At 45.5% G+C, this 27,118-nt stretch overlaps 6 protein-coding genes across 8 annotated transcripts; 5 read left to right on the top strand and 1 right to left on the bottom strand.

The window, feature by feature from the left end:
• Positions 1-102: 102 nt before the first annotated feature.
• LOC125991042 (elongin-B) lies at positions 103-2,482 on the bottom strand. Its single transcript, XM_049758542.1, has 4 exons — positions 2,351-2,482; positions 1,618-1,752; positions 1,444-1,552; positions 103-973 (listed from the first exon to the last, which is right to left on the bottom strand). Exons 1-4 carry the CDS (start codon positions 2,351-2,353, stop codon positions 861-863), a joined length of 360 nt encoding a protein of 119 aa, XP_049614499.1. The 5' UTR covers positions 2,354-2,482; the 3' UTR covers positions 103-860.
• Positions 2,483-2,500: 18 nt separating this feature from the next.
• On the top strand, positions 2,501-5,720 carry pkmyt1 (protein kinase, membrane associated tyrosine/threonine 1). Its single transcript, XM_049758535.2, has 8 exons — positions 2,501-2,739; positions 3,104-3,528; positions 3,601-3,838; positions 4,009-4,276; positions 4,348-4,451; positions 4,525-4,697; positions 4,769-4,983; positions 5,138-5,720. The coding sequence occupies exons 2-8, from the start codon at positions 3,130-3,132 to the stop codon at positions 5,454-5,456; spliced, it is 1,716 nt and encodes a 571-aa protein (XP_049614492.1). The 5' UTR covers positions 2,501-2,739; positions 3,104-3,129; the 3' UTR covers positions 5,457-5,720.
• A 328-nt stretch (positions 5,721-6,048) lies between these two features.
• Positions 6,049-8,211, top strand: LOC125991040 (sesquipedalian-1). 2 transcript variants are annotated; one of them, XM_049758539.1, is made up of 4 exons: positions 6,049-6,202; positions 6,617-6,729; positions 6,987-7,290; positions 7,404-8,211. In XM_049758539.1, exons 2-4 carry the CDS (start codon positions 6,649-6,651, stop codon positions 7,811-7,813), a joined length of 795 nt encoding a protein of 264 aa, XP_049614496.1. In that variant the 5' UTR covers positions 6,049-6,202; positions 6,617-6,648; the 3' UTR covers positions 7,814-8,211. The 2 variants fall into 2 exon arrangements, with proteins under 2 accessions (XP_049614496.1, XP_049614497.1); XM_049758540.1 differs by lacking the exon at positions 6,049-6,202 and adding an exon at positions 6,209-6,372.
• Positions 8,212-8,912: 701 nt separating this feature from the next.
• mylpfb (myosin light chain, phosphorylatable, fast skeletal muscle b) lies at positions 8,913-10,951 on the top strand. Its single transcript, XM_049758541.2, has 6 exons — positions 8,913-9,071; positions 9,239-9,337; positions 9,891-10,071; positions 10,153-10,231; positions 10,294-10,342; positions 10,423-10,951. The coding sequence occupies exons 1-6, from the start codon at positions 9,069-9,071 to the stop codon at positions 10,522-10,524; spliced, it is 513 nt and encodes a 170-aa protein (XP_049614498.1). The 5' UTR covers positions 8,913-9,068; the 3' UTR covers positions 10,525-10,951.
• Positions 10,952-11,636: 685 nt separating this feature from the next.
• On the top strand, positions 11,637-15,378 carry pgap3 (post-GPI attachment to proteins phospholipase 3). The gene is made up of 8 exons (XM_049758509.2): positions 11,637-12,120; positions 12,737-12,834; positions 12,935-13,087; positions 13,175-13,237; positions 13,314-13,375; positions 13,445-13,581; positions 13,654-13,858; positions 13,945-15,378. The coding sequence occupies exons 1-8, from the start codon at positions 11,841-11,843 to the stop codon at positions 14,006-14,008; spliced, it is 1,062 nt and encodes a 353-aa protein (XP_049614466.1). The 5' UTR covers positions 11,637-11,840; the 3' UTR covers positions 14,009-15,378.
• Positions 15,379-16,180: 802 nt separating this feature from the next.
• erbb2 (erb-b2 receptor tyrosine kinase 2) lies at positions 16,181-26,456 on the top strand. 2 transcript variants are annotated; one of them, XM_049758508.2, is made up of 28 exons: positions 16,181-16,469; positions 19,002-19,153; positions 19,280-19,463; positions 19,537-19,677; positions 19,746-19,811; positions 19,879-19,994; positions 20,073-20,214; positions 20,289-20,417; positions 20,521-20,662; positions 20,773-20,846; positions 20,944-21,034; positions 21,339-21,541; positions 21,606-21,735; positions 21,920-22,010; positions 22,075-22,229; positions 22,296-22,343; positions 22,412-22,550; positions 22,619-22,741; positions 22,800-22,898; positions 22,971-23,156; positions 23,230-23,385; positions 23,455-23,530; positions 23,590-23,736; positions 23,810-23,907; positions 23,984-24,175; positions 24,247-24,631; positions 24,711-24,837; positions 24,922-26,456. In XM_049758508.2, exons 1-28 carry the CDS (start codon positions 16,397-16,399, stop codon positions 25,031-25,033), a joined length of 3,777 nt encoding a protein of 1,258 aa, XP_049614465.1. In that variant the 5' UTR covers positions 16,181-16,396; the 3' UTR covers positions 25,034-26,456. The 2 variants fall into 2 exon arrangements, with proteins under 2 accessions (XP_049614465.1, XP_049614464.1); XM_049758507.2 differs by having other exon boundaries at positions 24,711-26,456.
• The last annotated feature ends 662 nt before the right edge of the window (positions 26,457-27,118 follow it).

Below are 27,118 nucleotides of genomic sequence, written 5' to 3'. Positions count from 1 at the left end.
CTGTGAGCAAATAATCTAGAAAAAAAAATATTTATACTACAGAACACTTTGCAGTGACTTTTAAGTGTCCGTATTTGAGGAGGGGAAAAAAAAAAGACAGAATTGTAAAAAACAAAAACGCAAAACCTTTAATTAAGCAAGCTCACAGTTACAGGGTATTTTTGTATGGGGGGGGTTGCTGAAAAAGGATGACGTGTGACGGAACAATTTCCAGAACTTTGTGGCAAAAATCTCCGAAAATAGCTTTTCTCCGGTGTCCGAGAGATACCCGCCTTTGGTCTAAGGAAAATGTACAGAGAAGTAATACAGTGACCACACACGGGGGGGGTGAAAAAAAAGAAAATTTTCCTGGTGGGACACCAGAAATTAATAAAACAAAACTGGAAGACCTGAAATAAGGAAACTAGAACACGTTCATCCGTTTGTGTGAAGATAAAGCCCTCGGGTCATGCAGTTTGCCCAGTTACACGCCACACTCCTTACCCATGCAGGTTACTTCTAAAAAGGACTACTACACTTGCACTTTTATTTTATCCTCCAAAATTATGAATGAAAATAATTAGAATAACTCTCGCACACACAGACACGCATACATTCACACTTTCCAACGCAAGGACTCATATTTACCGAAAAACCTGACACGTGAAGGTGAAGACAATTGGGAGCGAGGGAGGGGGGGGGTGCTGCTGCGATGATAGCATGATGGTAACATGGACGGGCGCCGTTACCCATAATGTCTCCGTTCCTCAACTGAAATAACACTACATAACCTCCACCCCACGACTTCTTCACTGCAGTTAATCCCACACCCGCCCCGCACCCACTTCCACAAGTGCGTCGCCTGGTGGATGGGGCGCGCATCACTGCACGGATTGTTCATTGGCCGTGCTACCGGAGTCCTGAGGCTTCATCACATCGGGGAGCTCTGGGGGGCTGGAGAAGGCCTCGATGTGCAGCTGCTCAAACATCTCATCTTGCGGGGCATAGGAGAAAAAAGTGTTTACAATCCAAAAAAAAAAAGATCTTGGCGATGTCTGTTAGCTTCATACTAGCACATTAACGCTAATCAGCAGGGGCTTTAAATAACTTATATTTGAACATATTTACACAATATTAATATTATAATAACTATAATATTACTGAGTAGCTTACAGTAGATGTCAACCTTATCAAAAATGTGTTTTAATAAATTTCTAAACATACAGCTTTTCTACCTGTCAATGGGCTGTAAGAATATAAACGGAAACTAAAAGGGAAGAGAGCAAAGTTTGTGGCAGAACACTGTAAATATTGCGACATTCTAGCAACATCCAATACTGGTTGGCTGGAAAGATTAGCAAGACAACATCTCGCTGCTTTTCTGTTTCAGCTACTTGGACTGACTTTGACATTTTGACACATTGCTTGACAAAAACCACTCTACTTTTCTTGATGTTAACATACCATTGACTCGAAAAGCCAGACCCACAGTAGCCGGTGCTTGTGGTCTGGCAGTCTGGTTGGTGAATCCGCTGTCTCCCAGAGTTTTGCTGTCCTCCAGCAACTGGTCGTCCTGTGAAGTCACAGTGGGAATCAGTCACCAAATTCTTTTGCAGCTTCAAAATGTGTTCAATTCACTTTGTAGAGCCGCTGGTCCTCAGGTGGTCTCTTTAAAATTCCTTCAACGATTCGCTTTAGCTCATACACTGTGGTGGACTCCTTGGCGTCTGTGAAAATGGTGGTCTTGTGACGCCGGATCATTAAGAACACATCCTGTTATAAAAACAATAAATTCAGTTATCAGTCATATTTTCTCCCTCATGACAAGTTCTGACAGGATATGTGTACATATTTCATCCGATGGTTGCAGATAAGTTAGCGGAGGGAAAAAAAGTTGACAGTGTCTTCAAATAACAAGTTAGGTAGGCCAAATAGTTTAAGTATTGCTTAACACTCTAATTATAAGTCGTGTAGGAAATTCATCCGAAGAGCACCAGTTCCTGGCATTAATCCAATAGCGAGCAATTGTCGGCTAAATGTTGACAACCAGCTCACAAATATACCTCAACATTTAGAAAGAGTAAGTTCCAACATAAATTCCGGCGCTTTATTTGTCTCTATTTTTAAATATTTAACTAGAGTCAAATGACATCACCCCCAAGGTTAGCCGGGCTAAATTACCTCGCTATCTGTAAATGGGAAGCCCGAAGCTAACGTAGCAAATATAGCATAAACTCGCCATTAAAGCCCCAAATCAGCCTTTTTAATCTCCATCGGTGTCGTATTTTTGACACCGCCCACTGAAGATTAATCTCCATTAGCCAACGAGCGACTCAAATAACAACTAATGTGATTAAAATAACCCACTTACCATCTCAAGTTATCAGCTAGCTAGCCCGATGCGCCAGCCCAGTAGTGCAGCAAGCCCCAGACTCACTGCGCACGCGCGGCTTTACGGCAAATTAAATGCTTACGTTGCATTCACAAAACACCAGTGCGCGTCTCTACGTAAGATTTTATTCCAGAATTTGGCGCGAGTTAGCTTCATGTGTTGATCGCATCGATATTTCGCGGCATGACAAGCCCCGGATCAATATGATTGTTCTTCATATTGTATTAGCGAGTGTCCGGCCGAGAATTCAAGTGGAATATATAATAACACGACTACGTCACTTCATCGCTTGCTGGACCGATTGAGGACTTGGGTGGACGTCTCTGTTTGTTTGGAATACGTTCTGTTCATATTTATGATGAATTGTGGTCAGTATTAAATATATCTTAAACGACACTTAAAGAACCGTTTACGTTTATGGGAGCCTAAAATCTAAACTTTGCAACACTGCACGTCTTTGTTGTTGTTGTTGTTGTTGTGTCTTTGTTGCATTTTGGAATTATTGTCTTTTACCAAAGTAGTTCGTGAACACGTCCAGTTCATGCAGTTGCAGCCTGTGAAAATCCTCTTTGATTTTCATTTGACCATTATGTTAAATGTGCACGTTTTAAAATACTTGAGATGTTAGTATCAGTGCCAGCAGTTACCAGTATGAACACTAGGTGTCCCAGTATCTCCCTTTGCATATCAAATGCACTTGACCAATCAGTCTCTTGTTGTTTTCACTTGCAGAGCATTGACTTGAAAGAAAGGAGCTGATGATGTCACTAAGCGTGGATACCCCAGTGACCCGAGTACTCCCGCTCCCCACCCATTTTGCCCACGCGGAGCAGTCCTTCCCCTTGAAAAGGCGCCGCCACCATCTCTCCTCCTCATCCACATCCAACTCCTCTGTCTCCTCCCCTGATCTCACGACACGCTCTCTCCCGCCGATGGCGCCGACCCTGACGCGCACTCTGGCGCCATCCAAGGAGTCTCTCTCCTGGAGCCACCTCTTACCCCAAAAGGCGTCCACGTGGACACCCTTGTCCGATTCTCTCAACCAGTCGCCCCCTCCGGAATCCTCGTACGACCCCAAAAAGCAGCAGTCTTATTTCAATCAGTGCTTCACTAGGCTGGGCCTGCTGGGGAGAGGTTCCTTTGGTGAAGTCTACAAGGTGAGTGGGTGACAAAGTGAAACCTGGAGAAATTAAAAAAAGTGCACCATAAAGTCATCTTTTCTTTCCTAGGTTCAAAATAACAAAGATGGCCGCCTGTCTGCAGTTAAACGCTCGCTCAGTCGCTACAGGGGCAACAATGACAGGAACCACAAGGTGAGGGAGGCTAGGAACCACGAGCGAGTCTGCCCGCACCCCCACATCCTCAACTTGGTCGCCGCCTGGGAGGAATGCGGCCGGCTGTACATTCAGACGGAACTTTGTCACACTAGTTTGCTGCTCCATGCAGAGAGCCAGACTCCTGGGAACGGTAGGGAGCGTCTCCACCATTTTGATGTCACAGGTGGATGAGTCTCATGAGAATGAGAAAATATTTTTGTATTCAGTTAACTGGATGAATCAATAAGATAATCACTCAAACAAACATGGTAAAGTCTTCTGATGTCCTAGTTTGTGTTATTCTCTTCCTGGTTGACATAGATGAGCGTGCAGCATGGTGGTACTTGTGCGACCTCCTCTTGGCGCTGGACCACCTGCACTCTCGCAGTTTCGTTCATATGGACCTGAAGCCCGCCAACGTGCTGGTCACGGCCTCGGGGCGGCTCAAACTGGGCGACTTTGGGCTTCTGCTGGAGATGAAAGAGAGCAACTTAGAGAAAGTCAGAGAAGATGACCGTGGAGGAGATCCTAGGTACATGGCTCCAGAACTCCTCCGTGGGGAATATGGACCTGCTGCAGATGTTTTCAGGTACACATTCAATGAGAAGTCATATTTTTTTATATTATGGGGTATCGAACATGATCTTGTTTACTTTTTAGTTTGGGTGTTTCCATTCTGGAGCTTGCATGCAATATTGAGGTCCCCAATGGTGGGGAGGGCTGGCAGCAACTCAGACAAGGGTGCCTCCCTGAGGTCGCGATGGGTAAGTTTGCATTATATCGATATTTTTTTCCCCCTCCCAGGAGCAAAGGTTGAAAAGATGAATATTTGCGCAGGGCTTTCATCGGACCTTCGGAAAGTTCTTCAGATGATGCTTTGTCCAGAGCCTTCTGACAGGCCGACAGTGCGTGAGCTTCTCGCGCTGCCCGCAGTGAGAAAACGCAGATGGAAGAGACGCGCTTACCTCATGTTGGCAGAAACCATGCTGACTTTATCCTTCTTCTGCCAGGTAATTTGGGAAAACATTCCGGACTGTCGCTTTGTTACATTGCATGTCCTACTTTTTACTTTTGTTTCTAGATGGTGCTAGGCTATGGCCGTCGACTTTTCTCTTCTCTTTACCTGGCCATCTTTCCTGGCTGGAGCACACCAGCACCCTGCACTCCCCCCAAAGACAACTGGAGCAGGGAGGTGACGTTGCCCCCCTGCACCTCGCACGGCGACAGCTCTGAGGACGACGAGCCCTTCCTGGTGGAATCCGTGGGAACGGATGATTCCCCAAGCTTCTCTGGCAGGTCAGCATATTAAAATCTGCTGATAATTTTTTTTCCAGGTTTTTTTTTTCTTCTCATTATGTCTTAATGTGTTCAAGTGTGAAAAAAAATATCTGCAGTTGCAAATTTGCCACAGGAATTTAAAAGTCTTGAACCTTTTGGTCTTCTCCAACAGGATGAAATCCACACTGGGTTTGAAAAATACGTCCACGCCGCTCCGATGTTCCCCAGGCGACGTCGACCGGAGTCTTCACCTGGATTCGGTTGACTGGTCCCCGTCTAACGAAGTCCGGGGACCCTCCAACCTCCACTCCAGTGACTGCTACACAACACGCACGGACAATTCTCCAAGTCACACTGACCGGCTGGACTCCAGGCAGGGCAGACGGTCCTCACAGCGACGCAACCGCAGCCGCTCAGAGAACCAACCCGCCTTCGGTCCAAAAAACCTGCTGTGTCTCTTCGAGGAAGTAGCCGTGGAGGCACAGCCGTGACTTGGAGGCTGACAGTATTTCGGGAACTAATATTTAAATGTTCACGTCCAGCATAAATGCACTATTTCTGCCATTTTTTTTCTTCTCAATCACGTTTTAAAACATGCTTTGCTTTCCCATGAGTATCATCTGCAAGTTCATGCATAGATAGTGACAAAAGAGCTTCACAAGCCAGATAAGCACCTGCTAAGACCTCCTCGGTAGATGTAATTTTGCCTCAAGCGTTAATACAAGGATACCATGTGCAATAAATTAACAGCTGTACCCCAGAGAGACTCTTGGCCCAAGCAGACAGCATACTGGAGATTTGCACACTGACCAACACATCTCACGGACAAATATAGAATTATGCACGCACTATTGCTTGACGACAGCATTTCGCTGAAGCAACAAGATTGTATCTGGTAAGGAACCTGTTTTGAACAGATATGGAAATTAAGATGCTTTGGTTTGATTGCAAACAATGTTAGTGTGAAAATGCAATTTTTAAAAAAAATCACAAGCAAGCCTCATAAGTTTGTTATCAAGGGGTTAAAAATAAAATAATAAAACATTTGGGTGGGTACTCAATCATTAAGGAATCACTTTTATTCTTGATGCAGTTACATAGTTGTCTAAGGACGGCTATAATTTACAAATGTACACAAAAAGTGTATTTGGAAGGGGGGGGGGGGGAGTATTTTGCTCCACAACCCGGAAGTGATTGCTTCACACGAAACCAAACCACACTTTCGTTCTTCACACAGGTGAGTAGCGGTAAACAACAACGAACGTGTGTGAGAAAAAATCTTAAATGTTTAATTTTATGTAAACAATCGTGTGTAACTTGTTTCGGTTCACTCGTACACAGTCTATCGCGTATTTTTATTTTTCATGAGACGTTCTACGAAACACGCCCTTCTCACACATTGTTAAGGTAAATGCCGAACGTCTCGTCATTTAAAAAAAAAGTTTTAAAAACTATTCCAAACTAAATTTGATGACAAGAAAAACGACTCTAATGAAAATGTGGTGGAGAAAAGTCGTCGAAAAGCGCAGTTTCCGGTTTAACTTCAAACTTTCTGTCTGTTATTACCGTGTTAACACTTCTTCACGACTTTTTTAAAAACTGTGCGTGAGGAAATCGACTCGTGTTGTAATTCTTAAACATGTCGCAACAGGTTTGGCGCTGAGCAGCCAGTGATGTGATGAAATGAAGATAGACGAGAAGGTCGTGTCCTATTTTGAATCCAGCAATTCACCAGTGGACAAAGCAGGCTATCTCTATAAGAAGGTAAACAAACAAACAAAAAATGATCAAGGTAAGCTAGTCTGCACAATAGTGGTCGCCTGGTCTTGTTTTGATTCGTAATACGAGCAAAAGTTTGAAGTGTACTTCAGGCATTCGCCACTAGATGGCAGCAGAAAACTTCACAACATGAGGCCACTATCGTTTTTTTTGTTTTTTGTTTTGTTTTTAGTGCTGAGCAGGAAAACCGCTCGCCTTCCTGTTGCATAAAATCCAGACTAACTGAAAGTATTGTCCCGCAGGGTGATATCAGGCCTTCCTATCACAAGCGTTGGTTTGTTCTCAAAGGGAACCTCCTTTTCTACAAGGACCATCCGGATGACCGTGACCTCATCGGAGTCATTGTTCTGGAGGGCTGCACCGTTCAGCTGTGCGAATCGGAGGAGCAGTTTGCCTTTTCTTTGGTGTGGAGCGAGGTGGGCCTGCGTCCTTACAAGTTTGCCGCTGAGGACCAGGCCAGCCAGGAGAGCTGGCTCAAGGCCCTACTTTCGGCTAACCACGGCTACTTATCTCTGCTTGTGATGGACCTGGAGAAGAAGTACAAAGGTGAGTGTTGTCATGTGATAACAGGACGATAACAGTTTTTTAATACGTTTGTTATGTAGGGAGGGTAATAGCTATAACAAATGTCTTTATTTGCTCTTTTGTTGTTCCTTTAGAAACATTAGAGGCATTGTTCAGTGACCCAGCAAACAGCGGCGCAGCCACCCCGAATGTTGGACGAAGCCCGCAGTTGTCCACGTTGAGCCGGCTTCCAGCAGGAGCTGCAGGCCCCACCGCGATCTCCGTCCCGACACTCCAAACTCCAACTGTTCCCTTGAAAACCACCGTTAAGAGGTCGCCCAAACTGTGGCCCAAAAGGACAGCCAACGTGACGCCGATTAACGGGCCGGCTCCGCCCGCTGGGGACTGGTCGGTGGTGTGTTCGGGCACCCGGGAAGAATTTAGCAAATTACACGATGATTTTGGAAAGGAAGTCAAGGACCTGATTGCTGATTGGTCAAGAAACGGACGGGCCGGCCAAGTGACACTCCAGGAAAACTTGATCGATTTGAGTAGCTTTGACTGAACTGGTCCGATATTCAAAATCTCATTTCAATTAGCGCTCTCAACGCAATGTTATCATTCCAAAACATTTAATCATTTTTTTTTTTTAAATAGTATTTGTTTGAGCAGTTCACCCCAAAGTTATTCATACCTCAGAGTATGAACGTGGAGATGATGTTCTCAGCTTTATGACCTGGAAGTGATGTCATTTCTGGAATACAATTTATAGTCAGAGACACTTTTGTTGACAAAAGTATCATTCTTCACATTAAAAAAAAAAAAAAACTTCAAGATGTGTTCTAAATGTATAGTTGATAAAAATGAGTAAGTTCAAAGCAACAAAACATTTGTTAATATTTATCAACACAATTTGGAAAGACTCTTAGTTGCGTCATTCCCAAATAAAAATCTTTAACTTTTTAGTGTTGTTTTTTTTACCATGTTCAGGCCCAGACGTCAAATTTTAGAAGGAAGCTAAGAGAATAGTGTCAGGGGGCTGCCACGGCTATTTTGGTGTGTCCAGCTGTCTGGTTTTTATGGTCTTTCTCTCTCTGTCTCACTCTTTTCACCTTCGCCATGCTCGCTCGCCCGCCCGTAAGTGAGTGGAGGCCTTTCTGCCGATGACCTTCAGTCAGTGCTCGCTTCGTTCGGACCCCAATCGAATCCAATTTAACGTGAAGGTATTGCTCCGCTAGATTGCACAAATTGCTTCCAAACATGATCCGAGACAAGCTTCGTGTGCTTGTTGACATTTCTCAGTGATATCACAAGCCTTGTAGTCGCGTGCCATCCCTGGCACGGACCCAAAGAACATCAGTCAAGTTTCACGGCTGTTTATAAATCCTTCAGGGTTCTACTACTCAAGACGGATCAACGCAGAGACAGGTGATGATACTTGAAAATGCACGGCGCATTAGTCACTTCGGACTTGGTGTCAGTCCATGAGTACTCATCTTTTGTTCTCCTGGAGTTGACTTTAGCCATTTTAGTCCCAGCCTGCATGCTGGCATTGAATTCACCTCATTCCAAGTTTCCCGATGCCTATTTTGGAACGCCGGTTAGCCGACGTAGGACCCGCCACCTCCTCGCTCCGCCTCTTTTTCCCTCTTACTTTGTCCTTAGCTCTGCTTTGCTGCCAAACCTGATGGTGTGGCTAAAGTTAGCCCCCCACCGGGCCGGTATATAAGGCCCAAAGGGGTCCGTCGCTTGCATGTCAGTCACATCGGCTCGGCGTAGGCTTCTCGTCTTGACCAACAACAACCCAACAAAGTTGAGAGATGGTGAGTTTTTGCGTCATGATTTCAAATTGCATTCAAGATTGCATGCTGGGCCATTTTCGTACTGAACTCTGGCTTACTTTCCAAACGATGAAATAGCAATAAAGTCAATTATTATCAGACTTTTTTTTTTTTCTCAAAAATTCAATCGGCATGAATTGTACCTGTAGGCACCCAAGAAGGCCAAGAGGAGACAGCAGCAGGGCGAGGGCGGCTCCTCCAACGTGTTCTCCATGTTTGAGCAGAGCCAGATCCAGGAGTACAAGGAGGTAACCTTCTCTCCATCTCATGCAAAACAGAACTATATAAAAGTGATGACGCCGGAGGTGGCCGAGGGGTTACGTCGGCCTCCCGTGTGACCCCACTGGAATGCTGCCCAACAGCTGGTGGGATTAGCAGTCAATAGAAGCAGGAACAGTCACATTTAAATAAAAAGCAGTTTGCGCAATATGATTGGTCAGGGGTGCCAAAGATCCAAATAAGGGGCTAAACCCCCCTTGATGGCCTCTGGAGGTGATGGAACAGAAAGGAGAAGAATAGCCACGAGGTGAAAAAGGGCGACCGAGTTCGGGTGCGTGGTAGGTGACAGATGTCATGGATACCGACCGCCCGCATGCAACGGGCTTGTCTGGCATTCCGAAGCCATTTTAACACCTTGAGAAAACAAGTGGCCCACCAGCTGCCAAGTCCCCAACGGTGTCCGATGTCATCTACGGTTTCACATGGGCAAAGTGAGACGGGCAGCATTTACAAGTTGATGTAGGCAAGCCACATGGATGATCAGAATAGCGCGTTTCTGATGTACGTGTCATGTCGCCGCAGGCTTTCACAATCATTGACCAGAACCGAGATGGCATCATCAGCAAGGACGACCTGAGGGACGTGTTGGCTACCATGGGCCAACTCAATGTGAAGAATGAGGAGCTGGAGGCCATGGTGAAAGAAGCCAGTGGTCCCATCAACTTCACAGTCTTCCTCACCATGTTTGGCGAGAAGCTGAAGGGTCCGCTGATTTTGAAAACTAAAAATACTCCAATGGCAATTTGACAACATTAGGAAAGTTAACCGGACTTTCCTTAATCAGGCGCTGATCCCGAGGACGTTATCGTGAGCGCTTTCAAGGTCCTGGACCCCGAGGCCACCGGCTCCATCAAGAAAGAATTGTAAGATGTTTCATTCTTCTGTTTTGAATCAACATAACCTGATGTCCATTTGACTTCTCTAGCCTTGAGGAGCTCCTGACAACCCAGTGTGACAGGTTCACCGCCGAGGAGGTGAGCTCGGTTATTATGAACACACTTATTTTTTTTTATTCATTTCACAAAATCAACATTTTCCATTGTCCTCCATCCAGATGACCAACCTGTGGGCCGCTTTCCCCCCCGATGTGGCTGGCAACGTGGACTACAAGAACATCTGCTACGTCATCACACACGGAGAGGAAAAGGAAGAGTAAACCTTCCTCTCTGCAAAACAAAACAACGTTAATTCCACGCCAAATTATATCAACCCCCCCTGACACATACATGCACCCCGTCCGCCCCGGCCTACTCAGGTCCTCTTACTTGAAACAAGTAAGCAGGTTGACCCACTTGGTCTGTTTGTCTCAACTCTGAATTGTCCTCTTTTTGTGGAGGAGGAACGGGAGTTTTGCACTAAAATAGTCAACGTCCACCCACTTCCTTCTCCCAGAGGACAGGTCAGGTTGCAGGGGCCATAGAGATGCTGAAAGATGATGAGGGGGGGGAGGAAGGAAAGAAAGAAGTCACACTGGCTTGCCTCTCCTCGCCCCCCTTGCTGCTGTTTCCCACCTGTTGTTGTGACTGTCCATGTCTCCATTGTAACAAAGAAAGAAGTACAAATAAAAGCCACTGTATTTCGTACCGTTCTGTTGTTTTGGTTAGGCTAGACGCAGGGACATAACCATTAATGGTTTAAGCATGTATTTCACCATATTCGCCACAAGACGGCGACAGAGCAATGCAAAACATTACGCAGTCCATTGCATTACGTGTATTTTTGCCCCGCAGTCGCTCTTTCTCTGCATGTCATGTCCATCTATGTCATGTTATTCTTGCTTTAAACTTTTGGGATTTTTTTAGGACATTGATGAGTGGTCTGTGGTAAATTATCTAATTTAACTTAACTAGTCTGAAAATATTATTTTGATGTTCATCTATATATTCCAGTGACTATGGCAAAAGGGAGAATTATTTTATGCTCTTCCACTAGATAACAACAGATATTAAAATAACACGTGAGCCAACTTTGTTATGTATTAAAGGTTGTTAAACAGTGCAGGATTGTGTTAGTGTACCTAATAGAGTGTCCGGTAGCCTTCATTTACCCACGTGATTTATGCGCAGGAAGTACAGATTCGTAACAAAAAGCTTCTTCAAAATAAAATAATAATGATGTGAAAATATGAATGGATGACGTGTACCGGTGTTGGGTGGCGACCAGTCTGCCTTTCGCCTGACGTCAACTGGGATAGGCTTTAGCACCCTCCATTAACAGTGTTAAAAATGAAAGGATGGATAAGTGGCTAGACTCAGATGAAGGAATAAACCGCGTCATTACAAAATGAGTTTACTTTGAAAGGTTTGACCGGAAGTAAGTTATGCATGAGTTGTGACGTTTTTTCAAAGGCCAGGGGGTGGGGGGACCCCTTTGACTGGCGGTTCCCCGAGGAGACCATCACCACTGCAAAACCACTTGCTCACAGAGAAATGGCAATTTGGTAATGTGGACTGTTTGTTCCGGAATCCCTCGATGCCATTGTCGCCTCGCCGTGCCTTTGTGAGTGCCACCGCCGGTCCAAGATCCACTACCACGACCATGGCCTCGCCGCGCCCCCCCCGCTGCACATCTGGCAGAGCGGCCTCGGTGGTGGTCGTCGTGCTGCTCATATCGGCGACCACCGTGGTGGGCTCCCAGGGTGACAAAGACTCGGTGTACCGGGACTGTGTGAGTCAGTGTGTCCAAAGCAACTGCACCGGAGTTCGGTTACGGTGGTACCAGGCAGTCCAGCCGCAGTACATGGCGCTGACAGGTGAGCTGTCCTAGTTGTTGTTGTTGTTGTTGTTTTGGTTTGTGTGTTTATTTAATCCACATTTCATATTATTCCAGCTCAAGGGCTCGTCAGTAAAATTCCAGGACTAGGGTCAAATATTCCGTGAACCATTATTATATAGAAGATACGGCAGATTTTCGTATTCTCGGCCTGAAAAGATGATAATATACTCAAAGGTCATGATTAAAACTTGGTCAGCCTTGAACAAATTTCATAACAAAACACATCAATTTTTTTTGTATTTATATTAAGAGGCTTTTGAAGATAACTTGAAGTAGTTTTGTTTGCGACAAAAACTAAACTGTTTGGCCTGTTGGTGTCGCTGCACAAGTTGAAAGCAGGTTTTTCTTGTCTAGCAAGGTGTTGCAAAAGTGGAGCATTGAACCATAATCACCTCTTTGGTTTCATTGCAATTATTCTGGTGTTTCTTATTCTTTATTGTTAGGCACATTATCACCAGCGTTGATCAATTGATCCCAATTTCAACTTTCATCCACTTATCTGGCCCTGCTTGATTATTATTCTGGTGGATAAATGGCAACAGGTGAATGAAGACCCCTGGTGACACTATAAATGACTTTTATTTGACCTCCAGGTTGGACTTGTCGAGACGACTGTCGCTATGAGTGCATGTGGACCACCGTTGGTCTTTACCAGGCTGGAGGCTACGAGGTCCCGCAGTTCCACGGCAAGGTTCAAAATCTCTTTTGTGATTTAAGTGGATATCAACGTTGCTTTAGATGAACACTCACAGTCTTTTATTTGACATTTTTTTTCCTAATGTGTATCTCAGTGGCCGTTTACACGCTTCCTGTGCTTCGAGGAGCCGGCGTCCGCCCTCGCCTCTCTCCTGAACGGCCTGGCGTGCCTTCTCATGCTGCTGCGCTACCGGAGCACCGTGCCACGGCAGAGCCCCATGTTCCACACCATCAACGCCTTCTCTCTGGTCTCGCTATTTAACACGATTGCAGAAAAGGAAGCGGGGACGTTTTGGGTTTTTTTTAACTCGATGACGCTGTGTTTGTGTTTAAAGGTGTCGCTCAACGCCTGGTTCTGGTCCACAGTGTTCCACACTCGCGACACCTTCCTCACTGAGGTAACAGCTATTCAAGACAGGACAAAAATGAAGCATATCTCTCGACCTTGATCTGGACTTTTATGTTCTCTTGCAGAAAATGGACTATTTCTGTGCTACTGCAGTCATTCTCTACTCCATTTACTTGTGCTGCGTCAGGTAATTGCCAACGTTCGAGTTGCTGCAAAACAAATGGACTTGTTAGAACATAAAACTTGTCTTTGGCAGAACGTTGGGGCTGAAGCACCCGTGGGTGTCCAGCATCATGGGGGTGGTGCTCATCTTGGCATTCACGTCACACATTTCCTACTTAACCTTTGTCCGTTTCGACTATGGCTACAACATGGCCGCCAACACCTTTTTTGGTAAGACATGGTAGCTAATAGGTGACCGTTTAGGAACGCGCTTAGCATCCATTCTTGGGCTCTTACTTGAAGGCATGGTGAACCTGCTGTGGTGGCTGTGCTGGTGTTGGAGCAACCGGCGGACGCTGCCGTACTGGTGGAAGTGTGGCCTGGTGGTTGTGCTGCTTCACGGCCTGGCCCTTCTGGAGCTGCTGGACTTCCCGCCTTATCGGTGGGTCCTGGACGCGCATGCCATTTGGCACCTGAGCACCATCCCCGTGCACTTCCTTTTCTACAGGTCAGGCCTCCAAATAATACGGTCAAATATTTCAAAGAGATGATTCATGTCTGGAATGGTTAACAAGTATGCATTGGTCGCTCCAGTTTCCTGATCGACGACAGCCTCTACCTGCTCAACACCGAGAAGCTGGGCGTCAAGTTCGAGTAGGGCCAGAGTCCCGTCGTCCGACAGCGCCACCTCTCTCCAATTGTGGCCGCCGAAGCCCTCCACGTAGAAGTAGAGCCGTCTCCCTCGTGTCCTGCATGACACCTTCCATCGATCACAACTGTTTACATTGTTTTATTATTTTTATTTATTTGCCATGTGGAAAAACAGGGTGAACAAGAACGTATTGTTTTCTCCAATATTGAATTATGAGCCCGACTCGGCATAAGTGCAGTTCACGCTTCCCTTCGATAGGTGGCGCTAAAAATCCCCGTGCAAAAAGTGGCAGCGTCGTCACCCTTGTTGAGTAGATTATTCTAGAAAGAATGGGACGAGGTTTTGTTTGAACGACCTTTTTGCTGACTGAGATATTTCTCTTTTATTTCGTGCCTCTGTTGTCTCCTTTGCTGCTTTTGATCTTTTTTTTAATCCATCACCCACTCCCTCAATTATTTTCTTATTATTTTACGGTGCTTTATTTTGAGTGCGATGTGATCGACCATTATGAAATTTAATATTTTATTCACCTGGATTGCCTTTTTAGCGTGAAGACAAATTTTTGAAAGGAATAAGAAGCATTTCTAGAAGAGTGTTCTATATTATAAGAGGAATTTTGATGGCTTTTGTATGGATTTCATTGCTGCAGTATCCCCTTAGAATGCCACCTCCCCCCAAAATGTCCTTATATGTAAACTAGGGCTGAACAATTTGAAAATTAATCAAATTTTTTTCTTTTTCAATTCAAATTTGATATTGTTCAGCCCTAGTGACTGCATTCTGGTGTCATCACTGCCTCATCCTTCCATGTGACTGATCCCATTTCCCTCAGAGCTGCCCCCACTTTGCATATGTGCACTTTAGGGATGCACCCGCCCGTGCGTTGCGTTTGGAATTCGCCTCATGCCTTTCTGTTTGCGACGGGACAATGAATGCAGTGGAATACAATAGTCCTGCACCATGTGTTTTGTTTCATAGAATTCTTCAGCTAATTGTTTGTGAGCATTTCACGACACAACAGTTCACGTGCACTTAATAAATTGGCGAGTGACTATGGGTTTGAGTGTGATGGGATAAATTTAGTGATGGTATGAACATAGTAGACACTATAAGAAATTAAATATATGTTTCATAATCACTTCAATATTCAAAATCAATTTTACAAGAAGAAGCTGTATGAACATAATTTATTCCAAAGAGATAAAAAAAAATGTTCAGTGCTGTGTTATAATAAGTTATTATTTGAATTCCATTTTTTTTACATTTTGTGTCCCTTTTAGCTGCACATCAACTGTCTCCTACCCTCCATTTCACCTCACACAAAAAGCACATTTCAAGATCTTGGAAAAATAAAATAAAAATATTCTTTGTTGATAGAGGACGGTCACTCGTGTGGTTTTGTTGTGTAGAAATTGAACTTTACATGGCTGCAAACTTGAGTCCTAGTTACTTGCTGGTCTTTGGCTCCCTCTTGCGGTACAAGACAATCACTACATTAAATGTGGCTTGATGAGCTTTTGTGAGGATAAGCGGTTTGAAAAATTTGTTTTGCACTCTTTGGGGTTTGTTCTAATCGCGAAAATAAACCTTAAAAGCAGAGACAGGTATTTTATCTGGCAGGAAGTGACTTCACTTGAACTGTTGGCTGATAGTTGGGTGCACTAGCTTTGGACTCTGACCCGGGCTCCTGTGGGTGGAGACACTGGGGGCCACATGAGGATGAATGGACTTTATTCTTCCTCCTGGTTTGCGAGCCTGGAGAGAGGGGCATGAAAAAAAGTGAAAGGATAGAGGGCTTGGTGAATAATAAGTCTCCATGAGTTCTCAGTGGCTCTTACACATCAGCAGGAAGCACCAAGTTAATTTGGCACAAGCACAATGATGTCATTTAGGGGAGAAATGAGCCAATGCACACTGTGGGGTTTCTGACTTTTCATTGGAGATGAAATTATATTTAAAAAATGGACATTTAGTACCTTTGTAAAGTACTATTATATATTATACTGCCACCAGGTGGCCAAGATGTGCACACCAGAAGGAGCAACACAATGTCAATTGAATGTAAAGCAAAGAATATGATTTTTTTTTTTAAATGATTTTATCATTCATTCATCCAGCAGAGGGTTAAGTAATAAGGGTTGTCCGGCCACGCCCCTGTCAGGCCTTCACAGGAGCGCTCTTGGTGTCGTGCGCGCGCAGACACGCTTTACTACCAACAGACACGCAATCTCTCAGAGGAAGTCTGAGATTGTGTGAGGGGCGACAAATAAAGTTGATCACGATCAACAAAAAACGGCGACTTGCCTCATCGTGGACAAGAAAAGTCTGAACGGGAATAGCGGGCGTCTGGAAGTCGGGGGTATGGACTAGCGTCGCCCCGGGGAGAGTCTGCAGATGGAGGCGGTGAAAAGTTTGCTCTTGCTCGGGGCCGTGTTGCTCCGAGGGTCGGGCTCGTTGGCCAGGGAAGGTGAGTGACTTTTATGCATCAAACAGCACACACAAACTCACATTTACTCGCCGTTTAACCCTATATAACAGAATCTCCCTGAATCAAATCAAAGTGTGTGTGTGACATTGAATAGCTTTCGACCTGAGAATCACACCTGTCGCCCCCAAAAGTTCCTCATCTACTTCTAACTTCCCACAAAGTGTTCCGATTTGACATACTGCACGTATACGCAAACAGCGCGAGTAGAAAAGAAGAAAAGGAGAAGAAAAAAAAGCTCAGGTAACAAATATGAGAACCTGCTTTGCAACTTATGGCGTGTGCAGCCAGACTGCCAAGCGGCTAGTTAGCTAGTTAGCCGTGCATGTAAACAACAATAACAACAACAACAAGACGTGCATTGTACAAGCGAGGATCATTGCGATGTCAATTATTCACCAGTGCTTCTAAAACAGGAGGACATTGTCTGATTAGAGAGCCACTTGTCATGTCTGTCTGAGTGACTGACTGCATGCCAGTGTGAGGAGGGACGCTTTTGAATGCACACCACCAACTGTTTAAGTTTCACTGCGAAATTAATTCGATTTGATCTATCTCTGCCTTTCGGTAACTCTACCTGTTGCAACCTGCTCATGACACTTGAACTCAGTGGCCACGTATTTTCCTGCGAGAAGCTCAGGTTTGCACAAGTGTGTTGCAGAATCCTGGAAAGTTACAAATTTAGACTTGATAATGTGTTGACATTTTGCAATTTTGATTAAAAATGCCTTCATGTAGTGTTTCAGTCCGACCACTAGGCGGCACTGTGTAAAAGGTACCTGCAGTAGTTAGGAGACAAAGAAGAACACTTGTTATTGCTATGAGTAAAATACAAGTTAAAGCTGTTTTATTCATAGTAATAATATATTTCTGAATGTGGCAACGTCAGTATTTTGGTTCCTATTTGCTAATGTCTTGTTGCAGGGTCAGATATGCCAATGGGGTGCATAAAAATTGTTTTTTGAGGTCAGCACATAAAGATCAATATGACTAAAAGCAGTGTTTTAAGAGCAGTCAATATGATACTTTCATATTTACATCGATATGGCTGATTTATTTTGGGCCTGGCCTTGAAAGCGTTCTGCCTGTGAGTAATTGTGTAACTTGGCAGTTGAGCGGGAATGATTTTAGATGCCATTACGGTACGTAACGTACCGTGACACGGTCGCTTGTCACAGGTAAACAAATGAGCATTGTCGGCGGGAACAGGTCGGTGCACTTTGAGCGTCAATCAATATTAAGCATCAGTTGTGCATGAGTGCTGACAACTGGCTGTTATTTGAATACACGACATAATAAAGAGATTTAAAAAAAAGAAATGATAAATTGTGATTAATGCAGTTTTCAGATCACCTCCGGGCCAGCTGTGATTGACTAGTCTCCGATTCTTGTGGTCTTATTTATTTATTTTCACTCCCCGCGTTGGTCCACTTTCATATTCATTTCGTCTTCAACAAGGCGGACTTTGTCCGAATCTTTTTTCGATACAATCCGTCCATTTTGAAGCCGAACGCAGCTGCTCTCATGCACTGCGGCGGCAGTCAACGTGAAAGCCTGCCGTGTTTGTGATGCTAATCTCAAAACAACAGCGGGCGTGAATGAGGACTTGCGCCGATGTAGGATCCTGTTCAGCTTGTATGTTGAGCAACACTCGTCTCTCTCTTTTTTTTTTTCTTTAGTGGGAAAAATGTGTTCATGTTATGTTGGTCCCCATTTCTCACATCTGCAACTTTGAGTGTGTGTGGTTTTAAAAGGCGTTTGTCCGAGCTGCTGTTTGCGGGCGCAGATTTGCAAAACTTTCTACCCATCGATCGAATCGTGACTTAATTTGTCCCCTTTCGACGAGTCAAACGATTCATGATGATATCAGCGCTCAAGCAGCGAGGAATTGACACCTGACACAAGCTGTGACGGCTGGGGTGTGTATTTTTGGCAGACTTGCATTGCGCCATTTGCTGTCAAGAGACTTGCCGCTTCCCGTCAGGTTTCATTTGGACCTGAGACTTAGTCACAGTATCAGAGACACCGATAGTACAAGTGGGGGGGGGGGGTCAGGCAGGAAAAGTGCGTGGACTTTTGTGGCGGGGCTGTTGGCAGCATGTCAGAGGAAGTCATTTATAACCTCGAGAAGAAGAGGGGGAGGGACTATCCACGGTATGACTGATTGCTGAAGCATGGGAGCTATGTGTGAGCCCCCACTGTGGACTGCAACATTGGACGACCCCCAATTTAGTGGCCCACTGTGGGGAATCTCAGTGGAACATTTATCTTTTGTATTTAGCGCCAACTTCTCTTTCTTTTGCAACAATAAATAAACTCACATAGATCACAGAATCAAGAAAATTAGCAATTAATATACACTGATTTGCAAAGTGCTCCCCCTAGTGGTATATGAAAGAATCAGCGTGGATTCCAGAATGACAATTAAAATAATTTCTAAGCAATTGATGAGTTGACTAATTGCTAGGTGTGCTCGCTTACGCAAACACCCATGACGTTTTTAATGTGTTGCAGTGTGCCTGGGCACGGACATGAAGCTTGCCCTGCCCTCCAGCTTGGAAAATCACTACGAGACCTTGAGGTTACTTTACACCGGCTGCCAGGTCGTCCATGGCAACCTGGAGATTACGCACCTTCATGGAACTCCGGACCTCTCCTTCCTACAGGTGTTTCTTTTAGATCAAGATTGCATTGATATTTTAACTACAGTGGGCTTAGAAGTGAACCTTGAGGAACCCCCTCCTCCTGAAGGGTCGGTATCGCATCTCACATTTTATGTCCGCATTTGACAGGGGATTGTGGAGGTGCAAGGCTATGTGCTGGTGGCTCATGTCTCCGTGAGCCTGGTGCCTTTGGACAACCTTCGGATTATCCGAGGCAGCCAGCTGTACAATTCCAGCTATGCCCTGGTGGTGCAGGATAACACCCGGGACGGTCAGGGTGGACTCAGGACACTTCGTCTTCGGAGCCTAACAGGTTGGGAAAAGGTCACGAGTAGGAAGGTTAAAATCATTTGCTTTCTGAGCATCTATCATGAATCTTCTCGCAGAGATCCTTTTGGGCGTGGTTTATATTTGGGGAAACCCTCAGCTTTGCTTCCCGGACCCCCAGAACATTGTGTGGAGGGACACTTTGGATGGGCAGAACATCCACGCCGGGCCACACCGACTGCAGCCGAGAGCGTCCGACTGTGAGCAATCCCTTGAAATATTTGACACCTTAATCGCATACTTGATTTGTCACCTTTGGCCTCGCCAGGTCCGAGTTGCTCACCTGTGTGCAAGAACAGCTGTTGGGGAGAAACTTCACAGGATTGCCAAACTTGTAAGTGCTGTTTTTTTTTTTGTTTTTTTTTAAACGGCATGCCATTTAGATGTTTCCCCTGCTGCAGTGACACGGATCAGTTGCACGTCAGGCTGCCAGCGATGCAAAGGCCCTCTGCCCAACGACTGCTGTCACATGCAGTGCTCCGCCGGGTGCACTGGACCCAAAGACTCCGACTGTCTGGTAAATGACACCTTTGGATTATTTAATTTTTTTAGTTTTGATTTCACTAAGAGTCACCTCACGCCTTCTTCTCCGCAGGCGTGCCGACACTTCAACGACAGCGGCGTGTGCAAGTACGATTGTCCCCCGCCCACCATATACGACCCGGTCACCTTTCAGACCAAACCCAACCCGGACAAAAAGTTTACCTTTGGAGCCACCTGCATCAAAACCTGTCCATGTGAGACCAGATCGTTAAAAATTCCAAGAAGCGAGCCCACGATGTGATGGATTAACGTCGGTCTTTGTCTTTAGATAATTATCTAGCTATGGACGTCGCCTGCACGTTAGTTTGCCCCAAAGCCAACCAGGAAGTCATCGTCTCCAATCCCGACGGGGACGAGATGCAGAAATGTGAAAAGTGTGAAGGAGATTGTCCAAAAGGTGAGTGTTTGGATTCCTTCTAAAGTTCTGCTTCATGTATTTATGAGTTGTAATCATCTCCCCCACCCCCTCCCCCATGTCATGTTGTGACTTGAATTCACAGTGTGTTATGGCCTGGGGATGGACAACCTTGGCATCATGGACAACCACAGTGTCGCCATGGTAACCTCTTCTAATGTGGAACAATTCAGTGCTTGTAAGAAGATATTTGGAAGTCTGGCCTTTCTCCCTCAGAGCTTCATTTCGTAAGTTTTTTTTTTTTTTAAATGTGAACGAGGAAGTGATCAGTCATGTTCGTTCATGCTATAAAATCGCTAAAGTTCCTCCTAAATAGTTCTTCATTTTTGACATTTAGGGACCCTGCAACCAACACATCAGGCCTGACTCTCGAGCACCTGAAGGCCTTCAAAAACCTGGAGGAGATTACAGGTATAGCACCTCTCCTCGTGTTGTTTTTTTTTTTTAAAATCCCGCAAAGCGAATGAATAAATAACTTTAGATAATATATCTTGGTCTGAATTTGCAGGTTATTTGTATATTGATGCCTGGCCAGAAGACTGGAACGACTTGTCTGTGTTTGAGAACCTGAAGGTGATCCGAGGCAGGATGCTCTACAAGTAAGACGGTGATCAGCGAATTGCAATTTTTTTTAAAGCCTCTAATCTCTGAGTGTTGAGTCGAAACACTTTCCTGGTTATAAAGGCTAATTATTAGCCAGGCCAACTGCTTTAACTGGCAACACGCGTCAGCCGGGACAAAAGTAACAGTCAGTGCGAACAACACGTTCAAACTAGGTCAAGGCGAGTGTAAATAAGTCACGACCCAGGTCCGCTTATGTGTTTCACATTCGTGGAATGATTATGTGTCCCGATATGACTGTCAATGTTTTGCTTCCAACTGCATTTTGTTTTTTTTTATCAGGGGTGTGTTTTCCCTGGCCGTCCAGAACCTTCACATTCAGTCGCTCGGGCTACGTTCGCTACGTAGCATCAGCGGCGGTTTGATTCTGTTACACAACAACCCTCGGCTGTGCTATACCAATTCGTTACCCTGGAGCAGCCTCCTGCATCCCACCCAGGGGCCCCACTATATCGTCAACCAAAACCGAGACCCCCAAGTTTGCGGTGGGTAAATTTGTCTTTGCATCATGTGAGAGGAGATCAATAATTTTTATTTTTTTTTTTTCAGAGAGGGAGGGGCATGTGTGTCACCCCCTGTGTGAGGGTGGATGTTGGGGGCCGGGGCCCGGCCAGTGTGTGTCCTGCAAGAGTTTCCAGCGTGGCACTCAGTGTGTTGAGCAGTGTGACCTCCACCAGGGGTGAGCCTGCACTGAATCAATAAAAACGAAATCTTTAAAACTTTCACTCATGTTGTCATTTTTTAACACTCAAATCAATCTAAAAAAATATATATAAAATAAATGTATAAATTATTATATATATTCATATAAAAATATGAAAAATAAATAAAAATTCACAATAATATTGTTGTTTTTCTTGCAGGCCCGTCCGCGAATACATCGATGGATTCCTGTGCATCGCCTGTCACGCAGAGTGTCGACCTCTCAACGCCTCTGTCACATGTCACGGGCGGGTAAGATGCTTCAAAAGTTTTAGATCAGCTGACATGAACTTAAAAAAACAACATCTCACCGCAGGGTGCAGACCAATGCACCGAGTGCCAGAACTTCCAGGACGGCGAGTTCTGCGTGGAGCATTGCCCCAGCGGGGTGAAGGAGGACCAGCAGACGGTTTGGAAGTACAGCAACGCCACGGGACATTGTTTGCCGTGCAACACCAACTGCACCCTGTCGTGAGTTCACACATGTTCTAAACAAGCTGAAGGCAACAATCTGACGACGGTTGTATCTTCTCTCAGCTGCACTCAGATGGATGAGAGAGGTTGTCCGGTCCATCCCAAGACGGGGTAAGCTCATTTGAAAATAAAGTGAATTTAAATTTCTGTGAAGTTCTAAGAATTTTTTTGGGGCGTAGACCGGGCACGACTATCGCAGCCGCTGTGGGTGGCGTGGTGCTCTTCTTCATCCTCCTCACCTTGCTGGTCTTCTTCCTGAGGAGACAGAAGAAGCTGAAAAAGAAAGAGACACTGAGGAGGATCCTCCAGGAACACGAGGTGGGCACCATGCATAATAAGCCCAGCGCTTTAAGGAATGCTTTTCATGGCGGAATTTTCTTCGGCAGCTGGTGGAACCTTTAACACCCAGCGGCGCCTCGCCCAATCAGGCTCAGATGCGCATCCTGAAAGAAACCGAGTTGAAGAAGCTCCGAATACTCGGAGCTGGAGCTTTTGGAACCGTTCACAAGGTTTGACACCCTTTTCCATGAGCGTGGTCATCTTAAACACTAATAATTCTCTTTGCAGGGTGTGTGGACACCCGAAGGGGAAAACGTCAAGATCCCGGTGGCCATCAAGGTTTTACGGGAGAACACCTCGCCTAGAGCCAATAAAGAAATCCTCGATGTGAGTCGGACTTTTTTTTATTGACAGATTTGGGAGCTGTGAAAACATTTTTCGCCTTGCTGTTGTTGCCAGGAAGCTTATGTGATGGCAGGCGTGGCCAGTCCCTACGTGTGTCGCCTCCTGGGGATTTGTTTGACCTCCACGGTGCAGCTGGTCACTCAGCTCATGCCGTACGGTTGCCTCCTCGACTACGTCCGGGAGAACAAAGATCGCATCGGCTCCCAGTTCCTCCTCAACTGGTGTGTCCAGATCGCCAAGGTGGGTGATGTCACTTTATGCCCAAAATTTTGTTTTTTTTAGTTTTGCTGAATTTTAAACGGTGTCCACGCAGGGGATGAACTATTTGGAGGAGGTGCGCCTCGTCCACAGAGATTTGGCAGCCCGCAACGTCCTGGTGAAAAACCCCAACCACGTGAAAATCACCGATTTCGGCTTGGCACGCTTGCTGGATATCGACGAGACGGAATATCACGCCGATGGGGGGAAGGTAAAATTGCATTATGGCCGTATCTTTATGTATCTTTTCAATTATTTACCGACACGTTTGTGCGTTTAGGTTCCGATTAAATGGATGGCGCTGGAGTCCATCCTGCACAGGAAGTTCACGCATCAAAGCGACGTTTGGAGCTACGGTTGGTGTTGGTCAGCGTGGTGCAAATGTGATTTTTGCTGACTTGTTTTTGCCTCTCAGGAGTGACCGTGTGGGAGCTGATGACGTTTGGCGCCAAACCTTACGACATGATCCCAGCCAGAGATATCCCCGATGTTCTGGAAGGCGGCGAGCGGCTCCCGCAACCCCTCATTTGCACCATTGACGTCTACATGATCATGGTTAAATGTAAGCTCTGACTTCCCAGCGTCTTGACTGGTGACCTTTGAAAATCATCTTGATTGTTTTTCCCGCACGGAAGGTTGGATGATTGACCCAGACAGCCGACCCAGATTCAAAGATCTGGTGAATGATTTTTCCGCCATGGCCAGGGACCCGCCTCGCTATGTGGTCATTCAGGTAAGCGTGGCGAAAAAGATGGGAGCCCCTCGCGCTGACTCAAATGTGCGTCCCTTTTTTGTCGTGGTGCTCGCAGAACGACGAGCAGATGAGCATGTCCAGCCCGGTGGACAGCCACTTCTTCCGCATGCTTCTGGAGGAGGACGGTAACAACATGAGGGAGCTGCTGGATGCCGAGAAGTACCTGGTGCCTCAACCCAACCTCTATCCCAGGACTCAGGGAGACGGGGCGCAGTCAAACGGGCCGTCCAGACATCAGTCCTACAGGGTCAGTGACCTTTGACTCTCAAGATCCACTTGTGGACTTCCTAACTCCTTTCTGTGTCTGATCATGCGCAGAGTAGAGATCAGGGCTTAGACACCGAGGCCCCCGTGGTTGCGGCAGCCCCTCGCAGCAGCTACCCCTCCCTCAGCACAATCGCTCGCAATCAGTACCCCACTCTACCAGGAGGGGCCGGCGCCACCAACGGTACGTGGACCCCTCATTACCCCACGCTGGCACGGAGCCCCTCGACCGGCGGCCAGTCCGACTCGGTCTTCCTGGACGGCTCCCCGGATGACCACTCGCTGCCCCCGGCTAGCCCCGGCCGCTACTGCAAAGACCCCACTTACGGGAGTCAGGACGAACTGGAGACGGACGGGCCCAACGGGTTCCTTCCTCCTCATCTTCATCACACGCTGCCCAGGAGAAATCACGTCAATAATAACAACCACATCTCGCCAGGTAGGCAGGCAGGCGCCATTTGCTGACACAGCATTCGGTTGGAGCAAATAAAATAAATGTTTTTCCTTCCTTCGTACAGAGTACGTCAATCAGGACGTCCACGAGCCCAAGCCGGCGCGACCCAACACCCTCCCTCGGAAAATCTCTAAAGTGGACAGACGCCTCCCGAACGGCTTGACGTCAGGCCACAGCGTGGAGAACCCCAGGTACTTGGTCCCTTCCACCGCACCCGCCTTCGACAACCCGTACTACCTGGACCTAGTAGCTAAAGCGAAAGCCGTCACCGACAGCCCGGCGGAACCGGACAGGGACGTACCGAGACAAGTCAACGGATTTATCACTCCCACGGCGGAGAATCCGGAATACCTGGGACTGGCGGACACCTGGACTGGCTATACATAAATCGTAAGAAGAAGTTCGGTAGGTGGCAGCTTGTGACCGAAGTGAATGATGAAACTTATCCAGCTAAGCGTGTTTTGGGCGGATTGCGCAACCGTCCGACCAAGTGAGAAGGTACAGACACGCTTTGACTCATCCGGTGACGTCAATGTTCCTCTCGACAATCCGACCTTTCTGGAACGCAAGTTTACTCAGCTGTGAATAATTCAGTCCAGGAACAAACGTTTTTCATCCAATCATTTTTGACTGGACCATGGAATGTTTATTATTTTTTTTCAGGGTTTTTACTGGCTTAGTATTTTTGCTCACTGAATTCAAAAACCTGGCGGGGGGTCTCGCGTGGGCTCTAAGACAGAGGAGTCCATGCGCTGCCCATCTCTCCAGCACGCACACTGTATGGTGAAGACGGAGGGAGGCGTTGTGTTTGCACGTTATACGGTAAACGATTTCCTGCTCGGGTCTAATTTTTAACCCGACTGTTTTAAGCGTGCAGTCTTTAAATACGTGGAATAAATCGAGTACGAAGATTGTCATTTTAACAGGTACAGCAAAATTAAAACCATAAACAGTGATCATTCTACATTAGTCTTAAAATTTGACATAAAAAAAATTTAAACATGCGCCGGTGAATATATTCCGACAATTGTGAAGAATTAACACACATGCCCCATGTGTTAAATGTAGCTGGAGGGCCAAGTTTTTTTTTTTTTTTTTTTTGACTCGCCACTCGCTTGGCGTTGTCAGCGCATGGCTTAAATTCCTCCCAGCGACGCGACAAAACACACACAATGGCGTCCCAGTTAATAATCGGCCGACTTTCTGCCCTCATGTCAACCGGCCGGAGAGCCAAAGCTACTCAATGGAGACATTGTCAAACCCTCCGCGTCCATCTTGAGGAAGCAAGATTGGTTTTTCCAACATACGGTAGCATTGGCGTGACAATGATGTCATCAAAAAGCAACGCTTAATAAAATACATTCTAGTACAGCATTTGAAAATTGAGCCAGATGCAAATAAGGTTTCTTGTCCGTCTTCCATTGCTAACTTCTGTGAAATAAGCTTTTTATACAATAGAAATGGTTTTTTTTAAAATACTATATATATATATAATATTGTTGTACTGATATTTGTTTGTGATAATGGCACATAAAAGCTATATAAATAATGGCCCAAAATAAAAGATGAAATATGCTAGACCGAAACTGAATTCTACCAAACTAAACATAGAAAAATGAATTAATACAATTCAATTTTTGTAGAATTTGCCCATAATGTAAATACTGTATGTAATATTGTGAATATTTTGTGATCAGTCTACTGCGGAGTAAAATCTGTAAGCAAACACAATATTTTATGAAGAAAACGGTCCATGGATATGTTTGCATATTGGTTGTGTTTATGAATAAAAAAAAAAATGCAGACTTAAGTATTTTTATTAAATTCTTTTGTACAACTTTAGTACCCAAGTAAGCAACCGTACAGTCAATACATGCATTTACTGACATCTAGCGGTTATAGGCAGAACTGCAATTAAAAAAAAAAAAACTAATTGAATATAATTATAAAACCTCATTCATCATTTTCATAATGCAGCTTTCAGATTTTGAAGGTGTGTGTAATGTTTGCGGCCGCTGAGGTTATGTAAATACACACCTGCATCGGCGACTCATTTACATACTTATGCAAATTTATGCAGAGTGAATTAAACCTCTATGATTTTTGTGCACATCTTCCTGCTCACAAATTATTATTGCATCTATTTATAGCTAGTCATATCTAACAACCTTTATTGATCCTCTCTGTCGTTATCTATCGCTCTCTTTGCCTCTATGTCCAATTTTCCATTTGACTTACTTACATCTAACCCAGAGACAATTGAATTTTCCCAAATTATTTAAAAAGAGGACGGGCATGACAGCAGAACCCAACGTGGACGTCACAGCCACCGGAATGGCGATGGTGCACATGAAGACGTGTTGATCCGAAATCAGGTGGAGGCCAAATAGGAAGAGAAGCACCGGAGGGAGGTAGGAAATGGACGCCACCACCAAGCTGTCGGTGATGATCTGAATGGCTCTTTTCTTCTGC

This window comes from Syngnathus scovelli, chromosome 21 (genome assembly GCF_024217435.2).
Source record: "Syngnathus scovelli strain Florida chromosome 21, RoL_Ssco_1.2, whole genome shotgun sequence".
In the NCBI taxonomy this organism is placed as follows: domain Eukaryota; kingdom Metazoa; phylum Chordata; class Actinopteri; order Syngnathiformes; family Syngnathidae; genus Syngnathus; species Syngnathus scovelli.
The sequence above is the reverse complement of the archived record's forward strand: the minus strand, read 5'-3'. Positions and strand labels throughout refer to the sequence as shown.

What these genes read in the sequence shown, in the direction of transcription:
- LOC125991042 (XM_049758542.1), bottom strand. An exon ending in AGGACCAGCGGCTCTACAAA is followed by an intron (nt 1,553 to 1,617) that starts GTGAATTGAACA and finishes GTGACTTCACAG; the next exon opens with GACGACCAGTTGCTGGAGGA. An exon ending in TCTGGCTTTTCGAGTCAATG is followed by an intron (nt 974 to 1,443) that starts GTATGTTAACAT and finishes ATGCCCCGCAAG; the next exon opens with ATGAGATGTTTGAGCAGCTG.
- pgap3 (XM_049758509.2), top strand. Translation starts at nt 11,841, where the DNA reads ATGCCATTGTCGCCTCGCCGTGCCTTTGTGAGTGCCACCGCCGGTCCA. An exon ending in GGCCGCCAACACCTTTTTTG is followed by an intron (nt 13,582 to 13,653) that starts GTAAGACATGGT and finishes TCTTACTTGAAG; the next exon opens with GCATGGTGAACCTGCTGTGG. An exon ending in GTGCACTTCCTTTTCTACAG is followed by an intron (nt 13,859 to 13,944) that starts GTCAGGCCTCCA and finishes TGGTCGCTCCAG; the next exon opens with TTTCCTGATCGACGACAGCC.
- erbb2 (XM_049758507.2), top strand. Translation starts at nt 16,397, where the DNA reads ATGGAGGCGGTGAAAAGTTTGCTCTTGCTCGGGGCCGTGTTGCTCCGA. An exon ending in CCGAGACCCCCAAGTTTGCG is followed by an intron (nt 21,542 to 21,605) that starts GTGGGTAAATTT and finishes TTTTTTTTTCAG; the next exon opens with AGAGGGAGGGGCATGTGTGT. An exon ending in CTCGCTATGTGGTCATTCAG is followed by an intron (nt 23,908 to 23,983) that starts GTAAGCGTGGCG and finishes TGGTGCTCGCAG; the next exon opens with AACGACGAGCAGATGAGCAT.
- LOC125991040 (XM_049758539.1), top strand. Translation starts at nt 6,649, where the DNA reads ATGAAGATAGACGAGAAGGTCGTGTCCTATTTTGAATCCAGCAATTCA. An exon ending in CAGGCTATCTCTATAAGAAG is followed by an intron (nt 6,730 to 6,986) that starts GTAAACAAACAA and finishes ATTGTCCCGCAG; the next exon opens with GGTGATATCAGGCCTTCCTA. An exon ending in CCTGGAGAAGAAGTACAAAG is followed by an intron (nt 7,291 to 7,403) that starts GTGAGTGTTGTC and finishes TTGTTCCTTTAG; the next exon opens with AAACATTAGAGGCATTGTTC.
- pkmyt1 (XM_049758535.2), top strand. Translation starts at nt 3,130, where the DNA reads ATGATGTCACTAAGCGTGGATACCCCAGTGACCCGAGTACTCCCGCTC. An exon ending in CTTTATCCTTCTTCTGCCAG is followed by an intron (nt 4,698 to 4,768) that starts GTAATTTGGGAA and finishes TTTTGTTTCTAG; the next exon opens with ATGGTGCTAGGCTATGGCCG. An exon ending in TCCCCAAGCTTCTCTGGCAG is followed by an intron (nt 4,984 to 5,137) that starts GTCAGCATATTA and finishes CTTCTCCAACAG; the next exon opens with GATGAAATCCACACTGGGTT.
- mylpfb (XM_049758541.2), top strand. An exon ending in AGATCCAGGAGTACAAGGAG is followed by an intron (nt 9,338 to 9,890) that starts GTAACCTTCTCT and finishes ATGTCGCCGCAG; the next exon opens with GCTTTCACAATCATTGACCA. An exon ending in GGCTCCATCAAGAAAGAATT is followed by an intron (nt 10,232 to 10,293) that starts GTAAGATGTTTC and finishes TGACTTCTCTAG; the next exon opens with CCTTGAGGAGCTCCTGACAA.